Source organism: Oncorhynchus masou, chromosome 10 (genome assembly GCF_036934945.1).
Source record: "Oncorhynchus masou masou isolate Uvic2021 chromosome 10, UVic_Omas_1.1, whole genome shotgun sequence".
NCBI classification, from domain to species: Eukaryota; Metazoa; Chordata; class Actinopteri; order Salmoniformes; family Salmonidae; genus Oncorhynchus; species Oncorhynchus masou.
Genome location: NC_088221.1, coordinates 5,800,841 through 5,821,295, shown reverse-complemented (window position 1 = coordinate 5,821,295; position 20,455 = coordinate 5,800,841). Strand labels below are relative to the sequence as shown.

The following is a 20,455-nucleotide window of genomic DNA, read 5'->3' as shown; positions in this document are numbered from 1 at the left end:
TCCAGCAACTTTAATAATGGGAATTGATGGAAATTGATGTAAAATATATCACTAGCCACTTTAAACAATGCTACTTAATATAATGTTTACATACACTACATTATTCATCTCATATGTATATGTATATACTGTACTCTATATCATCTACTGCATCTTTATGTAATACATGTATCACTAGCCACTTTAAACTATGCCACTTTGTTTACATAAAGAGATGAGAGAGGCCTGTAATTATCATCATAGGTACACTTCAACTATGACAGACAAAATGAGAAAAAGAAAATCCTATTATGGTGGAAAATAAGTATTTGGTCACCTACAAACAAGCAAGATTTCTGGCTCTCACAGACCTGTAACTTCTTCTTTAAGAGGCTCCTCTGTCCTCCACTCATTACCTGTATTAATGGCTCCTGTTTGAACTTGTTATCAGTATAAAAGACACCTGTCCACAACCTCAAACAGTCACACTCCAAACTCCACTATGGCCAAGACCAAAGAGCTGTCAAAGGACACCAGAATCAAAATTGTAAACCTGCACCAGGCTGGGAAGACTGAATCTGCAATAGGTAAGCAGCTTGGTTTGAAGAAATCAACTGTGGGAGCAATTATTAGGAAATGGAAGACATACAAGACCACTGATAATCTCCCTCGATCTGGAGCTCCACGCAAGATCTCACCCCGTGGGGTCAAAATGATCACAAGTACGGTGAGCAAAAATCCCAGAACCACACGGCGGGACCTAGTGAATTACCTGGAGAGCTGGGACCAAAGTAACAAAGTCTACCATCAGTAACACACTACGTCGCCAGGGACTCAAATCCTGTAGTGCCAGACGTGTCCCCCTGCTTAAGCCAGTACATGTCCAGGCCCATCTGAAGTTTGCTAGAAAGCATTTGGATGATCCAGAAGAAGATTGGGAGAATGTCACATGGTCAGATGAAACCAAAATAACTTTTTGGTAAAAACTCAACTCATCGTGTTTGGAGGACAAAGAATGCTGAGTTGCATCCAAAAAACACCATACCTACTGTGAAGCATGGGAGTATAAACATCATGCTTTGGGGCTGTTTTTCTGCAAAGGGACCAGAACGACTGATCCGTGGAAAGGAAAGAATGAATGGGGCCATGTATCGTGAGATTTTGAGTGAAAACCTCCTTCCATCAGCAAGGGCATTGAAGATGAAACGTGGCTGGGTCTTTCAGCATTACAATGATCCCAAACACACCATCCGGGCAACGAAGGAGGGCCTTCAGAAGAAGCATTTCAAGGTCCTGGAGTGGCCTATCCAGTCTCCAGATCTCAACCCCATAGAAAATCTTTGGAGGGAGTTGAAAGTCCGTTTTGCCCAGCAACAGCCCCAAAACATCACTGCTCTAGAGGAGATATGTATGGAGGAATGGGCCGAAATACCAGCAACAGTGTGTGAAAACCTTGTGAAGACTTACAGAAAACATTTGACCTCAGGCATTGCCAACAAAGGGTATATAACAAAGTATTGAGATAAACTTTTGTTATTGACCAAATACTTATTTTCCACCATAATTTGCAAATAAATTCATTAAAAATCAATCTGGATTTTTTTTCTCATTTTGTCTGTCATAGTTGAAGTGTACCTATGATGAAAATTACAGGCCTCTCTCATCTTTTTAAGTGGGAGAACTTGCACAATTGGTGGCTGACTAAATACTTTTTTGCCCCACTGTATGTATATACTGTACTCGATACCATCTACTGCATCTTGCCTATGCCGTTCTGTACCATCACTCATTAATTTAACTTTATGTACATATTCTTTATCCCTTTGCATTAGTGTGTATAAGATAGTAGTTTTGGAATTGTTAGGTTAGATTACTCGTTGGTTATTACTGCATTGTCGGAACTAGAAGCACAAGCATTTCGCTACACTCGCATTAACATCTGCTAACCATGTGTATGTGACAAATACATTTGATTTGATAACTTTAGCATTTTCGCTAATGAGCTACTTTGCAACTACTTACTACTTTTGAGCTACGTTGTAACTACTTATTAAATTAGCTAACCCTTCCCCTAACCCTTTAACCTAACTCCTAAACCTAACCCTTTAACTACTTAGCTAGCATGTTATCTAGCCCTAACCGTAACCCCTAAACCAAACCCTAACCTTAACACCTAACCCTAACGTTAGCCGCATAGCTAACATTAGCCACCACAGATTGGAATTCGTGTACTGTATACTGATGCATTATGAATAACGAAAATCAAAAAGGCGACTTTTCATGTGTCTGTCACACATTTTGAATAAGTAATTTGTGTCTATTTCACAATAAACTGTCATAGTGTGTTGGTTATTTTACCTGAAATGCATATTGTCCTTTTTTTGTAGAATTTAATTTTGAAACATTTTGAGTCATACAAAATTGTGTGTTCTCTACTCTGACAATTAAATTAATCCACAGATACAAGTGGAAACCTAGTTCGTTTAATTTGATGAATCTCTCCTTGTTCATCTTTTAATCACCCACTTGGGTTAGTATGCTTGTGAAAACCAATCAGTAGATAGGATAGGAGGAATTTACAGTGCGTCAAGTGTCTCAAATATAGAACCAAGTTCTATTATTTTTTTATTTACCAAGTTCTATGCGAATGGCTACGCCGACACCCGTTGAAGCGCGCGAGCAGTTTGAATGAAACGATTGAATTACATGTATGTATTTATTTAGCAATATTAGTGCAACCAACGTTGGCTGTCCAATCAGCATGTTACGAATGACAGTAAGCAATACATGCGTATTGACTCCACCGACTCACCAGGATATAGTCAAGGCCTTACAACACCTATTATATCCCCCTTACATTTATGTTACAAATTGTTAACCTGTAATGCTTTCCAGGCTTGTTGCCTATTTTATTCAACCACCAGGCCCTAAATGCATTGTTTGACTATACAGGATCGACTAGTTTTTTTCAAGCGAGGGAATACGTGGAGGCTTGCCAAACTAACAGTAGTCCAATCCACACACAGCCCGACCGACCTTCTTCTATGCTCTCTACTGATGGGCGCAGGATGTGTTGATGAATGTGGCCTGCGACTGAACAGGAACATCAACAAGTGTGGCTGCTGTCATCTCTTTTAAAAAACGGTAGGCTATTAGCTATTACAACTGTAATCTATGGTATGGGGTATCTGTTTTGGAGATGATGTTACTTGGAATACCATGTACAGACCATGCGGGAACTTCGGTTTTATGCTGACCGCTGACATTTTAGACTATGAATAGAATGCCTTGTGCTGAAAGCAAGACATGTTGTACAGACCACAGCTGTCTGAATTATGTTTTGTTTTATATTCATAAGAAATGTCTGCAGTAATTAGCATTAAAGAAGAAGTATGGATCTTGGTGGAAATTTGAAATATAGAAGCACATATTCTCAAAATGGAAACGAGTCCACCAGTTTTTACGCACGCCTTCTGGAGCAAATGGACTGCTGGATAAACACCTGATGTGTGCTCCTTTTTATAACTGTGATATAACGCGAATCATTTTTTATATAATGGTAATGGTAACACTCAGGACAAAATTATTGGCCACAATTCCAGTAAGTTTTATCTGTATCCTGCCTACTGTAAAAGTTTCTGTATTTTCGGGGGCGAAAAACTTTGAAAGACCATAGTTGTCTACATTTAATGTCCAATGCCTATAGGATTACTCTTTTTGATTCTGGGTGGGTTTTTGTAAGAGCAAATAATTCAGTATAGGACCATTTAAATTAAGATAAATCAATAAAATTATGTAGAGGTACAATTTGTTAGGCTACTACTGCAATTAAATAGCATGGTTTTAACTTCTGAATGTAAAGAATGTAATGTAAAATGCATTATAAGCTTAGAACTCTATTCCCCCATTATACAAGGTTGTTTTATTACATTATTTATGGTTTTGATGGTTTTTATAGCTTCAAAATATGTTTGCAACTCATGATGATCTCCTTGCCTTTCAGTCCTTGCACTCATAGCTCCACCTATGAATTTGACAGTGGTTACATTTATCTAGCCCCACCTCTCAACTTTATAGCAAACCAGGATTGTGGCCTGAAACCGTATTGTTATAAGTGATCATATTGCAGATTGTAACTCTCCTAATTTGATCTGTGATACATTCAGTGCTACATTATCTACAGGGGAATCTGCAGTTCAAACTATTTCAAATTTACCCACCACTGTTTTGGTAAAAAGCTTAGAGATGGGATTGAAAAAATGTAACATCTCTCAAATTCCAAGAGCTGTGGATGCAAGGACGGACCCTCCATGGTATCAAAATTATAGTTTAAACTATGTTTTGAGGCTATACAGTAATTGTTTACAAACAGTGGAGTAAACAAACTTATATTTTGGGTTCTGATGGGGTATGGCAGTTGAACGAAGCTCATAAGGCATTTACAAGTCATATCCTTCAAGAATCAAGGGTATATTCCATTAATTTAAAAGTCCAAAAAGGGATGTAGCAATTTGCAGCATGACATTATGTGTGCTCAACATTTTGCTGCATTTACAGTAATTAACTTATTTGACTTGGAATAAAAATGGTTACCTAACAAAATACAGAACCAATTAGTACCTCTAATTGTTTACATTTTGTTATATTTTGGCTCCGTCTCCAAATTAATCTCATATGATTTTATACGTTCTATTAAACTCAATTCAACTGCAGGGCTGCCATGGTCTATTAATATGGCTTGTTTTGTAAAGGAACAAAGGCAGTGCTTTCATAATGTCACTACAGTCCGTCCCAGTGTGCCCTTAAGCATTTTAGCGTGTAAACTCCTGTCGACACCTCCATATGATCTCCAGCTCAAATTTGAACGTGAGGGGCTTGTTTAAGAAATCTTGTCTATATTTTGTGTGTGTGCGTGCTCATGGGATGAAGACATTGAGATGTACAGTACACAAAAATGGTTGATAAAATGTCTAAATGTCACATTGGTGCCCCCAGTCCCATCACAGGTTGGCATCAAGTACAACAATAAACTGCATGGTCAGCATAATCCACAAGAGGGTGCACCTATAGTGAAAATGATATAATAGATTGGCACAGTGGATCCTTTCTAGTTGTGTAAACGTAGGGCATCAGTTTTCCTTTATGTGGAAATATGATTGAGCAGCTGAAGCATTGATATGTTACGTATTGAGAAGAGAAGCACAGTTCATGAGAGTGTAATCATTATTAAACTGGCACTATCCTGCAGAAGCAGGAAAAATGAATTTCATTCAAATGTTAGAAACCCATATAAATGATTTAGGCTATCCTAATATGATCTGAAAATGTAAGTGAAGATCAATCTATTTATCTCTCTGCTTTATGAGATTTCCTTTAAGTGAAATGGATTGTCCTTGATTATCATTTTACAAATGTGTAAACAGTATGACACTTGAATTGACCATGCCCAATGTGCAAGCAAAACCAATTTGGCTGATGCACTCAGGACAACTGTATGAATATTTTAGGAAAGTAATCTTGATATAAAACCTTATCCCTAAAATACTTAAGCCTACCCTAAAACTCTTACAGTATGGCCTTCATGTTTTTCTCTGTCACTGCTTCTAAGAAGAAACTATGTCTAGTAATTCCCTTTTTCACTAGGAATGTCACTATTCTATTTTTCTTCTTTCAGTTCTCGACATGGCAGGAGGGTACCAGTAACACATTCAGCCTACCTCCACCTTATAGTTGCCTTCATCTCCCTCTAAGATACCGTTCCCTCGAGTAACTCTCTTCTCTTTCCAATCAGAAAGCAGCCTCTTGGATTCTACCTGGAATACTCTCAATGCAGCTCATGTGAAACTGGGCTCTACTGAAGCCCTTTGGAAACAGCAGGACATGAAAATTATTCTTCACCGATGGATCTGATGGATTAACTACAGATAAAACCTTGACAGCTTTTAAGGAAGTTAAAACTTTCTTGTCTCGTGGTTTTCAAGCCATAACGATAGAACAACATGACACAAGGTTTAACCATGACTGCTCTTTCATGACAGGACCAGCAGGAGCACACAGCTGAAGATGTCCAACCGTATGGGTCATGATCGGCCCAGAAATCCCTTGCTCTCAGCTGTCTCGGCTCTCTTGTGTGCCTTGCACTTTGGAATATTGTTCAGAAGTGCACTGGTGACCGCTTGTCCAAAGAGCTGCCACTGCATGGAGAAGAACAGCCTTGCCGTGCTGCAGTGCATGTCGCGCAACCTGGAGAACATCCCGGCTGACCTGCCGCGTGACACTGTAGTCCTGCTGCTGGCCTCAAACAGGATTACCAAGATCCCCAAACAGGCCTTTAAGGACCTCAACAGACTACAGGAACTGGATCTGTCCAACAACGCCATTGAGACGGTGGACGCTGGGGCCTTCCAGGGGGTCTCCGACGTCCTTCGGGTCCTGGACCTGTCCAACAACCGCATAAGCAGCGTGCCTAAAGAGGCATTCGCCAAACTTCAGGCAAAAATCAGCCTCTCCAACAATCCCTGGCACTGCGAGTGCAGCTTGCAGGAGGTCCTGAGGGAGCTGAGACTAGACCCAGAAACTGTCAACGAGGTGAGCTGTCACACGGCTGTGGAGGAGGAGTACACCGGCAAACCCGTTATCCAGGTCCTGGACTCGGGCATCAACTTCTGCAACTTCCACCACAAAACCACCGATGTGGCCATGTTCGTCACTGTGTTCGGTTGGTTCACCATGGTGATAGCCTACATAATCTACTACGTGCGGCAGAACCAGGAGGATGCCAGAAGGCACATGGAGTACCTCAAGTCCCTGCCCAGCAGCTCGCAGATCAGTAAAGACTTTGACACGATCAGCACGGTTCTCTAGCAGGCCCGCTGTGGCACACATTTGAGAGAGTGCGTGAGTGAGTGAGTGAGTGAGTGAGTGAGTGAGTGAGTGAGTGAGTGAGTGAGTGAGTGAGTGAGTGAGTGAGTGAGTGAGTGGATGATAGGGAGAATGGTGTTCTTGATTTTTGAGCTGGGATTTCTTTTAGGTGGCCTTAGGAGACGATAGATCTGGACTTCATCTGGACCTTTAGTATTTATAATTGCTCTCTGTCTTTCTGTATGGACACAGATAACTATCTTAATTTGACCAGTTTCTCACAGCAGGAAATTAATCTTTCCGCAACAGGAAATGTCTTGACATTTTAAAGTGGAAATTCTAGTTTGTTGTTGATGTGGACACCAAGGTAACGTGAAGCTCTCAACCTGCTCCACTACAGCCCCGTTGATGAGAATTGGGGCGTGCTCGGACCTCCTTTTCCTGTCGTCCACAATAATCTCCTTAATCTTGGTTATGTTGAGGGATATGTTGTTATTCTGGCACCACCTGGCCAGGTCTCTGACCTCCTCGCTATAGGCTGTCTCGTCGTTGTCGGCGATCAGGCATACCACTGTTGTGTCGTCGGCAAACTTAATGATGGTGTTTGAGTCGTGCCTGGCCATGCAGTCGTGGGTGAACAGGGAGTACAGGAGGAGACTGAGCACGCATCCCTGGGGAGCTCCAGTAATGAGGATCAGCATGGCAGATGTGTTGATACCTACCCTCACCACCTGGTGGCGGCCCATCAGGAAGTCCAGGATCGAGTTGCAGAGGGAGGTGTTTAGTTCCAGGATCCTTAGCTTAGTGATAAGCTTTGAGGGTACTATGGTGTTGAACGCTGAGCTGTAGTCAATGAATAGCATTCTCACATAAGTGTTTCTTTTGTCCAGGTTGGAAAGGGCGGTGTGGAGTGCAATAGAGATTGCATCATCTGTGGATCTGTTTGGGCGGTATGCAAATTCGAGTGGGTCTAGGGTTTCTGGGATAATGGTGTTGATGTGAGCCATTACCAACCTTTCAAAGCACTGTGTTTTTTACATGTGTTTATTTGAAATGCAAGAGAAAGGCACAATGTATTATATCAAGTTAGGTGCAATTTAGATTGTGTATGTGCAAAGTTTTAGACTGATCCAATGAACCATTGTATTTCTGTTCAAAATGTTGTATCAAGTCTGCCCAATTGTGCCTAATTGGTTAATTAATACATTTTCAAGTTCATAACTGTGCACTCATCAAACAATAGCATGGTATTATTTCACTGTTTTAGCTACTGTTAATTGAAGAGTGCAGTTAGATTAACAAGAATTTAAGCTTTTTGCCCATATCAGATATGTCTATGTCCTGGCAAATGTTCTTGTTACTTACAACTTCATGCTAATCATATTAGCGCAAGTTAGTTCAACCGTCCTGCGGGGGGATACCGATCCTGTAGAAGTTTTAAGCCTGAATTCAATCCATTGCCGGAACAACTGCACTACGGATTCACTCAATTTGCTTACGCCCGACTTAGTCTAATCCACTAATGGGACTTGAACTCCAAGCCTTCAGCCACGTAAACTTTTCAAAATAGATACGTTTCTTTCAACATAAAATACTTGTCCTGGAAACATAAAGTGATATTGAAAGAAATGTGATTTTAGAGGTAACAGCCCTTTTGACTAATCTCATCTGGCAATGACTCATCAAATGGTCCTTACTCACATTTTGTCAGCCCTCGCAAATAATAAGTAATCTACAAAAATCTACACATTTTGAAAAATGGCTCAAACCAATGTTAAAATTCTATTAACCATTATTACTCCAAGGGAAGTAGATCCAAGAGAAGTGATAAGCCAATCTGATAGTTTTCATGAGAACAGTTAATAGCCTTCAAAAGGAAAAGTATGCTCCAGTGATTCATGTGAGGTATCGAACTTTGAGAGTTATTGCTCCACTACCTTTTCTTATAATGTGACATTTAGGTTGGTAGCTAGTGAGATGTGGCAAGACAGACATTATGGTCAAGACCAGATCTTGCAACCCAGACCAGAACCCTTAAAACCAAGATCTTGAGACCAAGACCCAGTGTATCAAGGCCATGACAAGACCAAGACCAGGCCCTGTGGATTGAGACTGATGAGACAAAGAGCGCATTTCTGTGCTGCAGTGGTCTCAAGACCGAGAGACTCCTTGTCTCAATACAATCAGGGAACGTATACATATCCCGCTCTTCCTCTCCCACATCTGTAATGATAATATGTATAGTCAAAAATATAGGTTTCATTTAAATTCATGTCTTCCTAGTGCCACACTTTCTTAGCGTACACTGTAGCTGCATGCAACACATTGTTGCACTTTTTTTTACCCCCTTTTTTCTCCCAAATTTTGTGGTATCCAATTGTTAGTAGTTACTGTCTTGTCTCATCACTACAACTCCCGTATGGGCTCAGGAGAGACGAAGGTTGAGAGACATGCGTCTTCCGAAACACAACCCAACCCAACACAGCGCGCATCCAACCCAATAAGTAGCGACTTAATTTCTTGTACACATGACTATCATCAACAACACATTATTCTCCATCTCTATTCATGAAAGGAAATGAGCATGATACATTAGTTATCAGCTGGCTGCTGATTCACAACTAATTTGGCAGCATTTGCTGAAGGGACACAAATTAAGACGTAAGTATCAGCAACTGTTTGGCACTCTCAACCAAGCAAAGTTGGGTTACAAATGTGGTCACCAGTACTTGATTCTATTGTCAAAATATTTTTTTGTGGTATGATGTTTATTATGCATGCAACAGAATTTGCAATAGAATGCATTATGGTTAAGGAACAATGAGAGACATGAATTCATCCCTCTGTCCTCATTACTTCAAACACAAGCCTAAAGACTCCTTCCTGTTGCATTATTCTTAGACATCGTGATTTGAGGTAGATCATGTGTGTACCAGAGTCCGCATTATTAAAACTGTAATTCATACAGGCAATTCATTACTTTCAAAGGACTGGGTGCTGAATGACCTCATGATATCAGATCAATGTGGCTCTCAAATAGCATTAAAAAGGTCAGGAGAGCAAGTGTGTGTTGTTGCATACTGTTGACTCTCAGCAACATTGCCCACCGTCCAGTGACTGACATTGTTCTGGGTAGTGGGCCATATGTGTGGAGTAAGACCTGGTTCGGGATGAATGTGTTCTGCAAACGTCTTTGTCAGGCTGAGAGGCTTCCGGAGATAAACAATGCACTCAATAAAACAGTGGGGGCATTCAACATTATGTGGGTATCTATCTTCATTTTAAGAAAATATCAGAGCCAGTACAGTATGATTTGGGTTGACAGAATAGTATGAAAATTGCTTTAGTATGTGTACTATTCCTGACTTTAACTGTTAACATTAATCTACCATATTCCACCCCATCTTCCTTGTCCTCTTCCTCTCTTCTTTTCCCTCTCTTCCTCTGCTCCTCCTCTTCCTCTCTTTAACCACTTTCTCTCCTCCAACTCTTCCTCCTCTTCCACTCCTCCTCCTAATCATCTTAGTCCTCTGCATCTGCCAGTTACTGGATGCAAATATACCACTTCTGAAAATGTATGCGTTCTGCCTCTGAAAGCATGACTGAGGTTTCCCATTAATCACATTTAGAGGAGGAAGGGCTTCAAACATTGACAGTGTCCGTAAATGTAGACTTCATCAATCAACTGAACTTCAGTGTTATCTGTAATGCAGAGTCAATATTTTTGGTCATCTTTCACCTAGACTTTGTAGGGTTTTGTACTCCCTTCTATGTGTTTTTTTTTCACAGACTTGATTACGGTGGTATTGCTGCAAAGGTAATTCCAACTTCACATGAATAGAAATTAAAGCATTTTTTTTGGCTAGTACTCCGATGAGAGAGCATTGGGTATTCTCCGAACACCAAACAAACAAAGGTTTAATGTATATTTTATTTGATTTTAATTGCAGCTTCGGGGATAGCGTATGCAGATCTGAAAGAATGGGCATTGCATATTAATCGAGATTATTCATTGGTACGGTTTATTATCACTAAAATACACAAATCTATCTAAACCAGTCCCCATCTTCCGATTCAAAGCAATGACTTTGCCTACAGAGATTAATGTCCGTCCATTAACTGGCATAAATGTTACCTATAGATTTGGTGGTATATTTGGGAAGGGTGTAGGAATAAATCAATACCTGAACCTCACTAACAACATATTGCAAAAACATCAACCCTCAGAGCCTATAGGAAATCATGCATTCAGTGCAGCCTGTAAAGTAGCCCACCTCGCTGTAATGTCTAACTAATGTAATTAAGAAAGTGGCACCCCGGAGCTGCACTAGATGTCAGGGCAGGGGTTACAGGATAAGATCGAACACGTTGCAACCTGGCACGTCAGTGTAAAGGTCAAGGGGGATTTGTCTTGTTTTGGAAGGGGTCAAGTGCTCTGTAAGAATGGTGGGGTGAAATTCTACAGGGGTACAACAGACGGTGCATGGAGTGTGAAAAAGAATGACATTTATTTGTGTAGTTTCTAATTAGGATGCTTAATGCTTCACTGGCAGCATTTCAGTGGTGTAGTGTTGGATTATCACTTTGAATTGCTTCAGTAATACATTGCAGTATTTATTTATTTAACCTCTTTAGGGTACGTGGGACGGTAGCGTCCCTCCTGTCAACAGCCAGTGAAACTGCAGCGCGCCAAATTCAAAACAACAGAAATCCCATAATTAAAATTCCTCATACATACATGTATTTTACACCATTTTAAAGATACACTTGTTGTAAATCCACCACAGTGTCCGATTTCAAATCAAATCAAAAGTCACAGAAAAACACAGCCATTTTTTCCAGAGAGGAGTCACAAAAAGCAGAAATATAGATAAAAATGAATCACTAACCTTTGATGATCTTCATCAGATGACACTCATAGGACTTCATGTTACACAATACATGTATGTTTTGTTCAGTAAAGTTCATATTTATATCCAGAAATCTGAGTTTACATTGGCGCGTTATGTTCAGTAGTTCCAAAACATCCGGTGATTTTGCAGAGAGCCACATACATTTTCAGAAATACTCATAATAATCATTGATAAACAATATAAGTGTTTTTCACAGAATTAAAGATATACGTCTCCTTAATGTAACAAACTTTAAGGAAAAAGCAAACCATGCAATAATCTGAGTAAGGCCCTCAGACGACAAATCAAGCCAAATTGATATCCGCCATGTTAGACATTAGTCAGAAATAGCATTATAAATATTCACTTACATTTGATGATCTTCATCAGAATGCACTCCCAGGATTCCAGTTCCACAATAAATGTTTGTTTTGTTCGATAATGTCCATCATTTATGTCCAAATTCCTCCTTGTTGTTAGTTCGTTCAGCCCAACTTCATGATGCACAAGCAGACAAAGTCCAAAAGTTCCGTTACAGTCCGTAGAAACATGTCAAACTATGTATAGAATCAATCTTTAGGATGTTTTTAACATAAATCTTCAATAATGTTCCAACCAGATAATTCCTGTGTCTGTAGAAATGCAATGGAATGCAGGTCACTCTCACGTGAACGCACAAGACTGAGCTCTTGGCTGCTGGCAGACCTCTGACTCATTCCCCTCTCATTCGCCCCCACAGTACAAGCATCAAACAAGGTTCTAAAGACTGTTGACATCTAGTGGAAGCCTTAGGAAGTGCAACATTACCCCATAGACACTGTGTATTCGATAGGGCAAGAGTCAAAAAACTACAAACCTCAGATGTCCCACTTCCTGGTTGGATTTTTTCTCAAGTTTTTGCCTGCCATATGAGTTCTGTTAAACTCACAAACATCATTCAAACAGTTTTTGAAACTTTCGAGTGTTTTTTATCCAAATCCACTAATTATATGCATATTCTAGCTTTTATGGTAGAGTAGCAGACAGTTTAATTTGGGCACGCTTTATATCCAAAATTTCCAATGCTGCCCCTTACCCTAGAGAAGTTAAAGGAATAGATTATTCACTGTATACCAGAGGCAGATGAGGGGAGGACAGCTAATAGTAATTGCTGTAATAGAGTCAATGGAATGGTATCAACCACATGAAAACCATATGCTTGGAACCATTTCATTGACTCCATTACAGCTATTATTATGAGCCGTCCTCCCCTCAGCAGCCTCCAATGCTTTATACTTTCATCAAAAAGTGGGAGGGCCTTCTTCTGTGTTGTAAGAGCTTGTTAATAACAACAATTTTGTGGACTTCAACAGATCAAAATTCTACATCCATATTAATATCTTTGACCCCCAAAAAATGAGACGGACCATCCTCTTCGTCCATGGACGAACCTCTTCTGGTTGCAGGAAAGAAAAGAAGTCGGTATACAGTGCATTCAGAAAGTATTCAGACCCCTGACTTTATCCACTTTGTTACGATACAACTTTACAGCCTTATTATTCTAAAAACAAATCCCCTCATCAAATGACACACAATACCCTGTAATGAAAAAGCAAAAACTGTTTTTTTGAAATTTGGAAAATCTATTAATAAAAACTGAACTAGTACATTTACATAATGTGGCAGACCAGGGGGTTTGGTCAAGATGTTTACACAGATCAGACAGGGACACAATTGTATTAGCTCGGTTTCAAGGGTGTTTAACAAATAACAAAGAGAAAAGAATAGGTCTCCTCCAGAAGACCTCCTCCGGTATACTGGTCTTCTGGGCTCCAGAGTCTTGCTGTATCCTGTAGGGAACAAAACCGAGCTCCCTCCATTATCTCTGGTACTGAGCACGACTATATGGAAGTAACCTCTCTTCCGTCAGTCTCCAACCTTGTGTGCTGCCCATCTGGCAGCTTTATGGGACTCGTCCTGCTGGTGAGCAATCAGCCCCTTGATTACTTACCAACCACAATCAGCCCCAATTAGTTCTGGCCAGAGAGGCTGTCGAGAACTGGCTTGTCCAGCAGAGGGAGCCATTGCCGCGTGAAGTAGACTCGGTCACCAGGCCTCGAAAAGTCCCCCCCCGATGGCTAATCGAGCGTTACAAGAATCGGATGGAAGCACAGCGCTTCCTTCATGCGTCTGAACGCCGCTTCGGTCTCGCCCGTCCATTTCACTGTTTTCAGGAGGTGAGCCCTGGTTAGACCGGTAAAACCCTAGTCATTGGCGACTCCATTACCCGCAGTATTAGACTTAAAACAAATCATCCAGCGATCATACACTGTTTACCAGGGGGCAGGGCTACCGACGTTAAGGCTAATCTGAAGATGGTGCTGGCTAAAGCTAAAACTGGCGAGTGTAGAGAGTATAGGGATATTGTTATCTACGTCGGCACCAACGATGTTAGGATGAAACAGTCAGAGGTCACCAAGCACAACATAGCTTCAGCTGAATAAATCAGCTAGATGTGTCAGCTAGAGTAATTGTCTCTGGCCCCCTCCCAGTTAGGGGGAGTGATGAGCTCTACAGCAGAGTCTCACAACTCAATCGCTGGTTGAAAACTGTTTTCTGTCCCCCCCAAAATATAGAATTTAGAATTTGTAGATAATTGGCCCTCTTTCTGGGACTCACCCACAAACAGGACCAAGCCTGGCCTATTGAGGTGTGACGGACTCCATCCTAGCTGGGGGGTGTTCTCATCTTATCTACGAACATAGACAGGGATCTAACTCCCCTATCTCCACAATGAAATAGGGTGCAGGCCAGGCAGCAGGCTGTTAGCCAGCATGCCAGCTTAGTGGAGTCTGCCACTAGCACAGTCAGTGTAGTCAGCTCAGCTATCACCATTGAGTCCGTGTCTGTGCCTGGGTTGGGCAAAACTAAACATGGTGGTGTTCACCTTAGGAATCTCACTAGAATAAAGACCTCCTCCATTCCTGCCATTATTGAAAGAGATCGCGATGCCTCACATCTTAAAATAGGGCTACTTAATGTTAGATCCCTCACTTCCGAGGCGGTTATAGTCAATGAACTAATCACTGATCATAATCTTGATGTGATTGGCCTGACTGAAACATGGCTTAAGCCTGATGAATTTACTCTGTTAAATGAGGCCTCACCTCCTGGTTACACTAGTGACCATAACCCCCGCGCATCCTACAAAGACGGAGGTGTTGCTAACATTTACGATAGCAAATTTCAATTTACAACAAAAAGCGACGTTTTCGTCTTTTGAGCTTCTAGTCGTGAAATCTATGCAGCCTACTCGATCACTTTTTACAGGTCTCCTGGGCCATATACAGCGTTCCTCACGGAGTTCCCTGAATTCCTATCAGACCTTGTAGTCATAGCAGATAATATTCACATTTTTGGTGACTTTAATATTCACATGGAAAAGTCCACAGACCCACTCCAAAAGGCTTTCGGAGCCATCATCGACTCAGTGAGTTTTGTCCAACATGTCTCCTGACTTACTCACTGCCACAGTCATACTCTCGACCCAGTTTTGTGCCATGGAATAAATGTTGTGGATCTTAATGTTTTTCCTCATAATCCTGGACTATCTGACAACCATTTATTACGTTTGCAATCGCAACAAATAATCTGCTCAGACCCCAATCAAGGAGCATCAAAAGTCGTCCTATAAATTCTCAGACAACCCAAAGATTCCTTGATGCCCTTCCAGACTCCCTCTGCCTACCCAAGGACGTCAGAGGACAAAAATCAGTTAAACACCTAACTGAGCAACTCAATTTAACCTTGCGCAATGCCCTAGATGCAGTTGCACCCCTAAAAACAAGAAACTAGCTCCCTGGTATACAGAAAATACCTGGGCTCTGAAGCAAGCTTCCAGAAAATTGGAACGGAAATGGAGTTACACCAAACTGGAAGTCTTCCGACTAGCTTGGAACGACAGTACTCTGCAGTATCGAAGAGCCCTCACTGCTGCTCGATCATCCTATTTTTCCAACTTAATTTAGGAAAATAAGAACAATCCTAAATGTATTTTTTATACTGTCGCAAAGCTAACTAAAAACCAGCATTCCCCAAGAGAGGATGGCTTTCACTTCAGCAGTAATAAATGAATGAACTTCTTTGAGGAAAAGATCACGATCATTAGAAAAGCTCAGTTGTCCTGTGTCTGCACAACTCTGCCAGGACCTAGGTTCAAGGGAGACACTCAAGTGTTTTAGTTCTATATCTCTTGATACAATGACGAAAATAATCATGGCCTCTAAACCGTCAAGCTGCATACTGGACCCTATTCCAACTTAACTACTGAAAGAGCTGCTTCCTGTGCTTGGCTCTCCTATGTTGGACATAATAAACGGCTCTCTATCACCGGATGTGTACCAAACTCACTAAAAGTGGCAGTAATATAGCCTCTCTTGAAAAAGCCAAACCTTGAGCCAGAAAATATAAAAAACTATCGGCCTCTTTCGAATCTCCCATTCCTCTCAAAATGTTTTGAAAAAGCTGTTGCGCAGCAACTCACTGACTTCCTGAAGACAAACAATGTATACGAAATGCTTCAGTCTGGTTTTAGACCCCATCATAGCACTGAGACCGCACTTGTGAAGGTGGTAAATTACCTTTTAAATGGTGTCAGACAGAGGCTCTGCATCTGTCCTCGTGCTCCTAGACCTTAGTGTTGCTTTTGATACCATCGATCACCACATTCTTTTGGAGAGATTGGAAACCCAAATTGGTCTACATAGACAAGTTCTGGCCTGGTTTAGATCTTATCTGTCAGAAAGATATCAGTTTGTCTCTGTGAATGGTTTGTCCTCTGACAAATCAACTGTAAGTTTCGGTGTTCCTCAAGATTCCGTTTTAGGACCATTATATTGTTTTCACTATATATTTTACCTCTTGGGGATGTCATTTGAAAACATAATGTTAACTTTCACTGCTTGCGTATGACACACAGCTGTACATTTCAATGAAACATGGAATGAAGAAAAACGGAACGATATATGAAACAACTAATAAATACAAAACAACAAAACGGAACGTGAAACCTAATTACAGCCTATCTGGTGAAACTTCACAGAGACAGGAACAATCACCCACGAAATACACAGTGAAACTCAGGCTACCTAAATACGGTTCCCCATCAGAGACAACAAGAATCACCTGACTCTGATTGAGAACCGCCTCAGGCAGCCAAACCTAAACTAAACACACCCCTAATCAACCACAATCCCAATGCCTACAAAAAAAAACAATACGACAACACAATAACATAAACCCATGTCACACCCTGGCCTGACCAACTAATTAACTAAAACACAAAATACTAAGACCATGGCGTGACAGAAGCCCCAAAATTGCCCTCGCTGGAAGCCTGTGCTTCAGACATAAGGAAGTGGATGGCTGCAAACGTTCTACTTTTAAACTCAGACAAAACAGAGATGCGTGTTCTAGGTCCCAAGAAACAACGAGATCTTCTGTTGATTCTGACAATTAATCTTGATGGTTGTACAGTCGTCTCAAATAAAACTGTGAAGGACCTCGGCGTTACTCTGGACCCTGATCTCTCTTTTGACGAACATATCAAGACTGTTTCAAGGACAGCTTTTTTCCATTTACGTAACAATGCAAAAATCAGAAATGTTCTGTCCAAAAATGATGCAGATAAATGAATCCATGCTTTTGTTACTTCAAGGTTAGACTACTGCAATTCTCTACTTTCCTGCTACCCGGATACAGCACTAAATAAAATTCAGTTAGTGCTAAATATGGCTGCTAGAATCCTGACTGGAAAAAAAAAGATTTGATCATACTACTCCAGTGCTAGCCTCCCTACACTGGCTTCCTGTTAAGTCAAGGGCTGATTTCAAGGTTTTACTGCTAACCTACAAAGCATTATATGGGCTTGCTCCTAACTTTCTTTCCGATTTGGTCCTGCCGTACATACCTACACGTACGCTACGGTCACAAGACGCAGGCCTCCTAATTGTACCAAGAATTTCTAAAAATACAGCTGGAGGCAGGGATTTCTCGTATAGAGCTCCATTTTAATGGAATGGTCTGCCTACCCATGTGAGAGATGCAGACTCGATCTCAACCTTCAAGTCTTTATTGAAGACTCATCTCTTCGGTAGGTCCTATGATTGAGTGTAGTCTGGCCCAGGAGTGTGAAGGTGAACGGAAAGGCACTGGAGCAACGAACCGCCCTTGCTGTCTCTGCCTGGCCGGTTCCCCTCTCTCCACTGGGATTCTCTGCCTCTAACCCTATTACAGGGGCTGAGTCAATGGCTTACTGGTGCTCTTCCATGTTGTCCCTAGGAGGGGTGCGTCACTTGAGCGGGTTGAGTCACTGACGTGGTCTTCCTGTTTGGGTGGGCTCCCCCCCTTGGGTTGTGCCGTGGTGGACCCCTTGGGTTGGCCGTGGTGGAGATCTTTGTGGGCTATACTCGGTCTTGTCTCAAGATGGTAAGTTGGTGGTTGAAGATATTCCTCTAGTGGTGTGGGGGCTGTGCTTAGGAAAAGTGGGTGAGGTTATATCCTGCCTGTTTGGCCCTGTCCGGGGGTATCATCGGATGGGGCCACAGTGTCTCCTGACCCCTCCTGTCTCAGGCGCCAGTATTTATGCTGCATTAGTTTATGTGTCGTGGGGCTATCGTCAGTCTGTTATAGCTGGAGTATTTCTCCTGTCTTATCCGGTATCCTGTGTAAATTTAAGTATGCTCTCTCTAGTTCTCTCTTTCTCTCTCTCTCGGAGGACCTGAGCCCTAGGACCATGCCTCAGGACTACCTGGCATGATGACTCCTTGTTGTCCCCAGTCCAGCTGGCCATGCTGCTGCTCCAGTTTCAACTGTTCTGCCTGCGGCTATGGAACCCTGACCTGTTCACTGTGATTACTATTATTTGACCATGCTGGTCATTTATGAACATTTGAACATCTTGGCCATGTTCTGTTAAAATCTCCACCCGGCACAGCCAGAAGAGCACTGGCCACCCCTCATAGCCTGGTTCCTCTCTAGGTTTCTTCCTGCTTCAGCATTGCTTGCTGTTTGGGGTTTTAGGCTGGGTTTCTGTACAGCACTTTGATATATCAGCTGATGTAAGAAGGGCTATATAAATACATTTGATTTGAATATCTACTGGCTCAAAGGACGAGAGATTGACTTCATCACTACTTGTATTCATGAGAGGTATTGACATGTTGAATGCACCGAGCTGTCTGAACTACTGGCACACAGCTCGGACACCCATGCATACCCCACAAGGGGTATCTTCACAGTGCCCAAGTCCAGAACAGACTATGGGAGGCGCACAGTACTATATAGAGCCATAACAACATGGTACTCTATTCCACATCAAGTAACTGATGCAAGCAGTTAAATTAGATTTAAAAACAGATTTAAAAAACACCTTATGAAACAGTGGGGACTATGAAGCAATACAAGCATAGGCAAAGACACATGCACACACACACAATAACATACGCACTATACACACACATACACATGGATTTAGTACTATAGATATGTGGTAGTAGTGGAGTAGGGGCCTGAGGGCACACAATGTGTTGTGAAATCTGTGAATGCATTGTAATGTTTTTAAAATTGTATAAACTGCCCTGCTGCCCTGTTCCGAGCCAATTTTTGTGGGCGCCTGACCACACAACTGAACAGCTGCTAATGGGGATCCATAATAAATACAAATACATTGACTTTTTAAGCACATTTTTACTCCTGAACATAAGAGATGAAATACTTATGGACTTCAGCTTTTCATTTATTTGCAAACATTTCTAAAAACATAATTCCACTTTGACATTATGGGTGCGTGTGGGCCAGTGACCAAAAATCTCAATTTAAACCATTTGAAATTCAGGCTGTAACACAACAAAACGTGGGAAAAGTCCATGGGTGTGAAGACTTTCTGAAGGCACTGTCAATTTGACAAAAGCTGGATCCCATTTAGACATGACCCAGTTCGGTAGTAGCACAGGAGCAACGGTGGCTGGTAGAGATTTTTCAGTCAATGTGACATTGCGCCAAATTCAAGATACAAGAACCATTTTAACAGTTTTCTACTACAGCGGATGAAGGAGTGGCAAGAGTGTGGAGATGTAGAAATGGACAGAGAAGAATGAGGAAAGGAGCTGGTCATAAAGGGAAGCGTGTGGTGAGGAAGATTGGCATCAAGTACAAAAAAAACAAAAACATAATCCAATAGCTCAGAAATTGAACCTGACAAGAGAGGATTAATTACCTCTGGTGGCATATGCGGTGAAGACAGCCGAGTTAGAGCCTCATCCCAATGATGACAAATATGATTCTGGCCCAGTGGGAGTGAGGTTTTTGTAGAGAATGAATCCTTACATTCTGGCTGATCTATATGTGGGTATCGGGTTGGGTGGAGATGAGGTTGGCGACTGTTGAAGTGGACTTGTGATGATCTTTTGCGTTTCTTCCATCCAGAGGGAGTGGGCACTCCGCTGCACCCACCTAGGGAAAGAACTGTGACTGCTCTCTCTGCAGCAGGGTGCCAATGAAAGGAGTGATAACTGGGGTGGCATTATGTTGAGGAGAAACAGCAGATACAGTCTGTTCTGATTAATTTGATTGTGTTTTGTTTGTACTGTTACCCCTTTTCTCCCGAATTTCGTGATATCCAATTGGTAGTTAAAGTCTTGTCCCATCGCTGCAACTCCCCTACGAACTCAGGAGAGGCGAAGTTT

At 41.6% G+C, this 20,455-nt stretch overlaps 1 protein-coding gene across 1 annotated transcript; it reads left to right on the top strand.

Moving 5' to 3' along the window:
- Positions 1-6,042: 6,042 nt before the first annotated feature.
- Positions 6,043-6,843, top strand: lrrc3 (leucine rich repeat containing 3). Its single transcript, XM_064977034.1, has one exon. The coding sequence runs from the start codon at positions 6,043-6,045 to the stop codon at positions 6,841-6,843; it is 801 nt and encodes a 266-aa protein (XP_064833106.1).
- Positions 6,844-20,455: the final 13,612 nt, after the last annotated feature.

Coding starts and splice junctions, on each gene's coding strand:
- lrrc3 (XM_064977034.1), top strand. CDS start 6,043: ATGTCCAACCGTATGGGTCATGATCGGCCCAGAAATCCCTTGCTCTCA.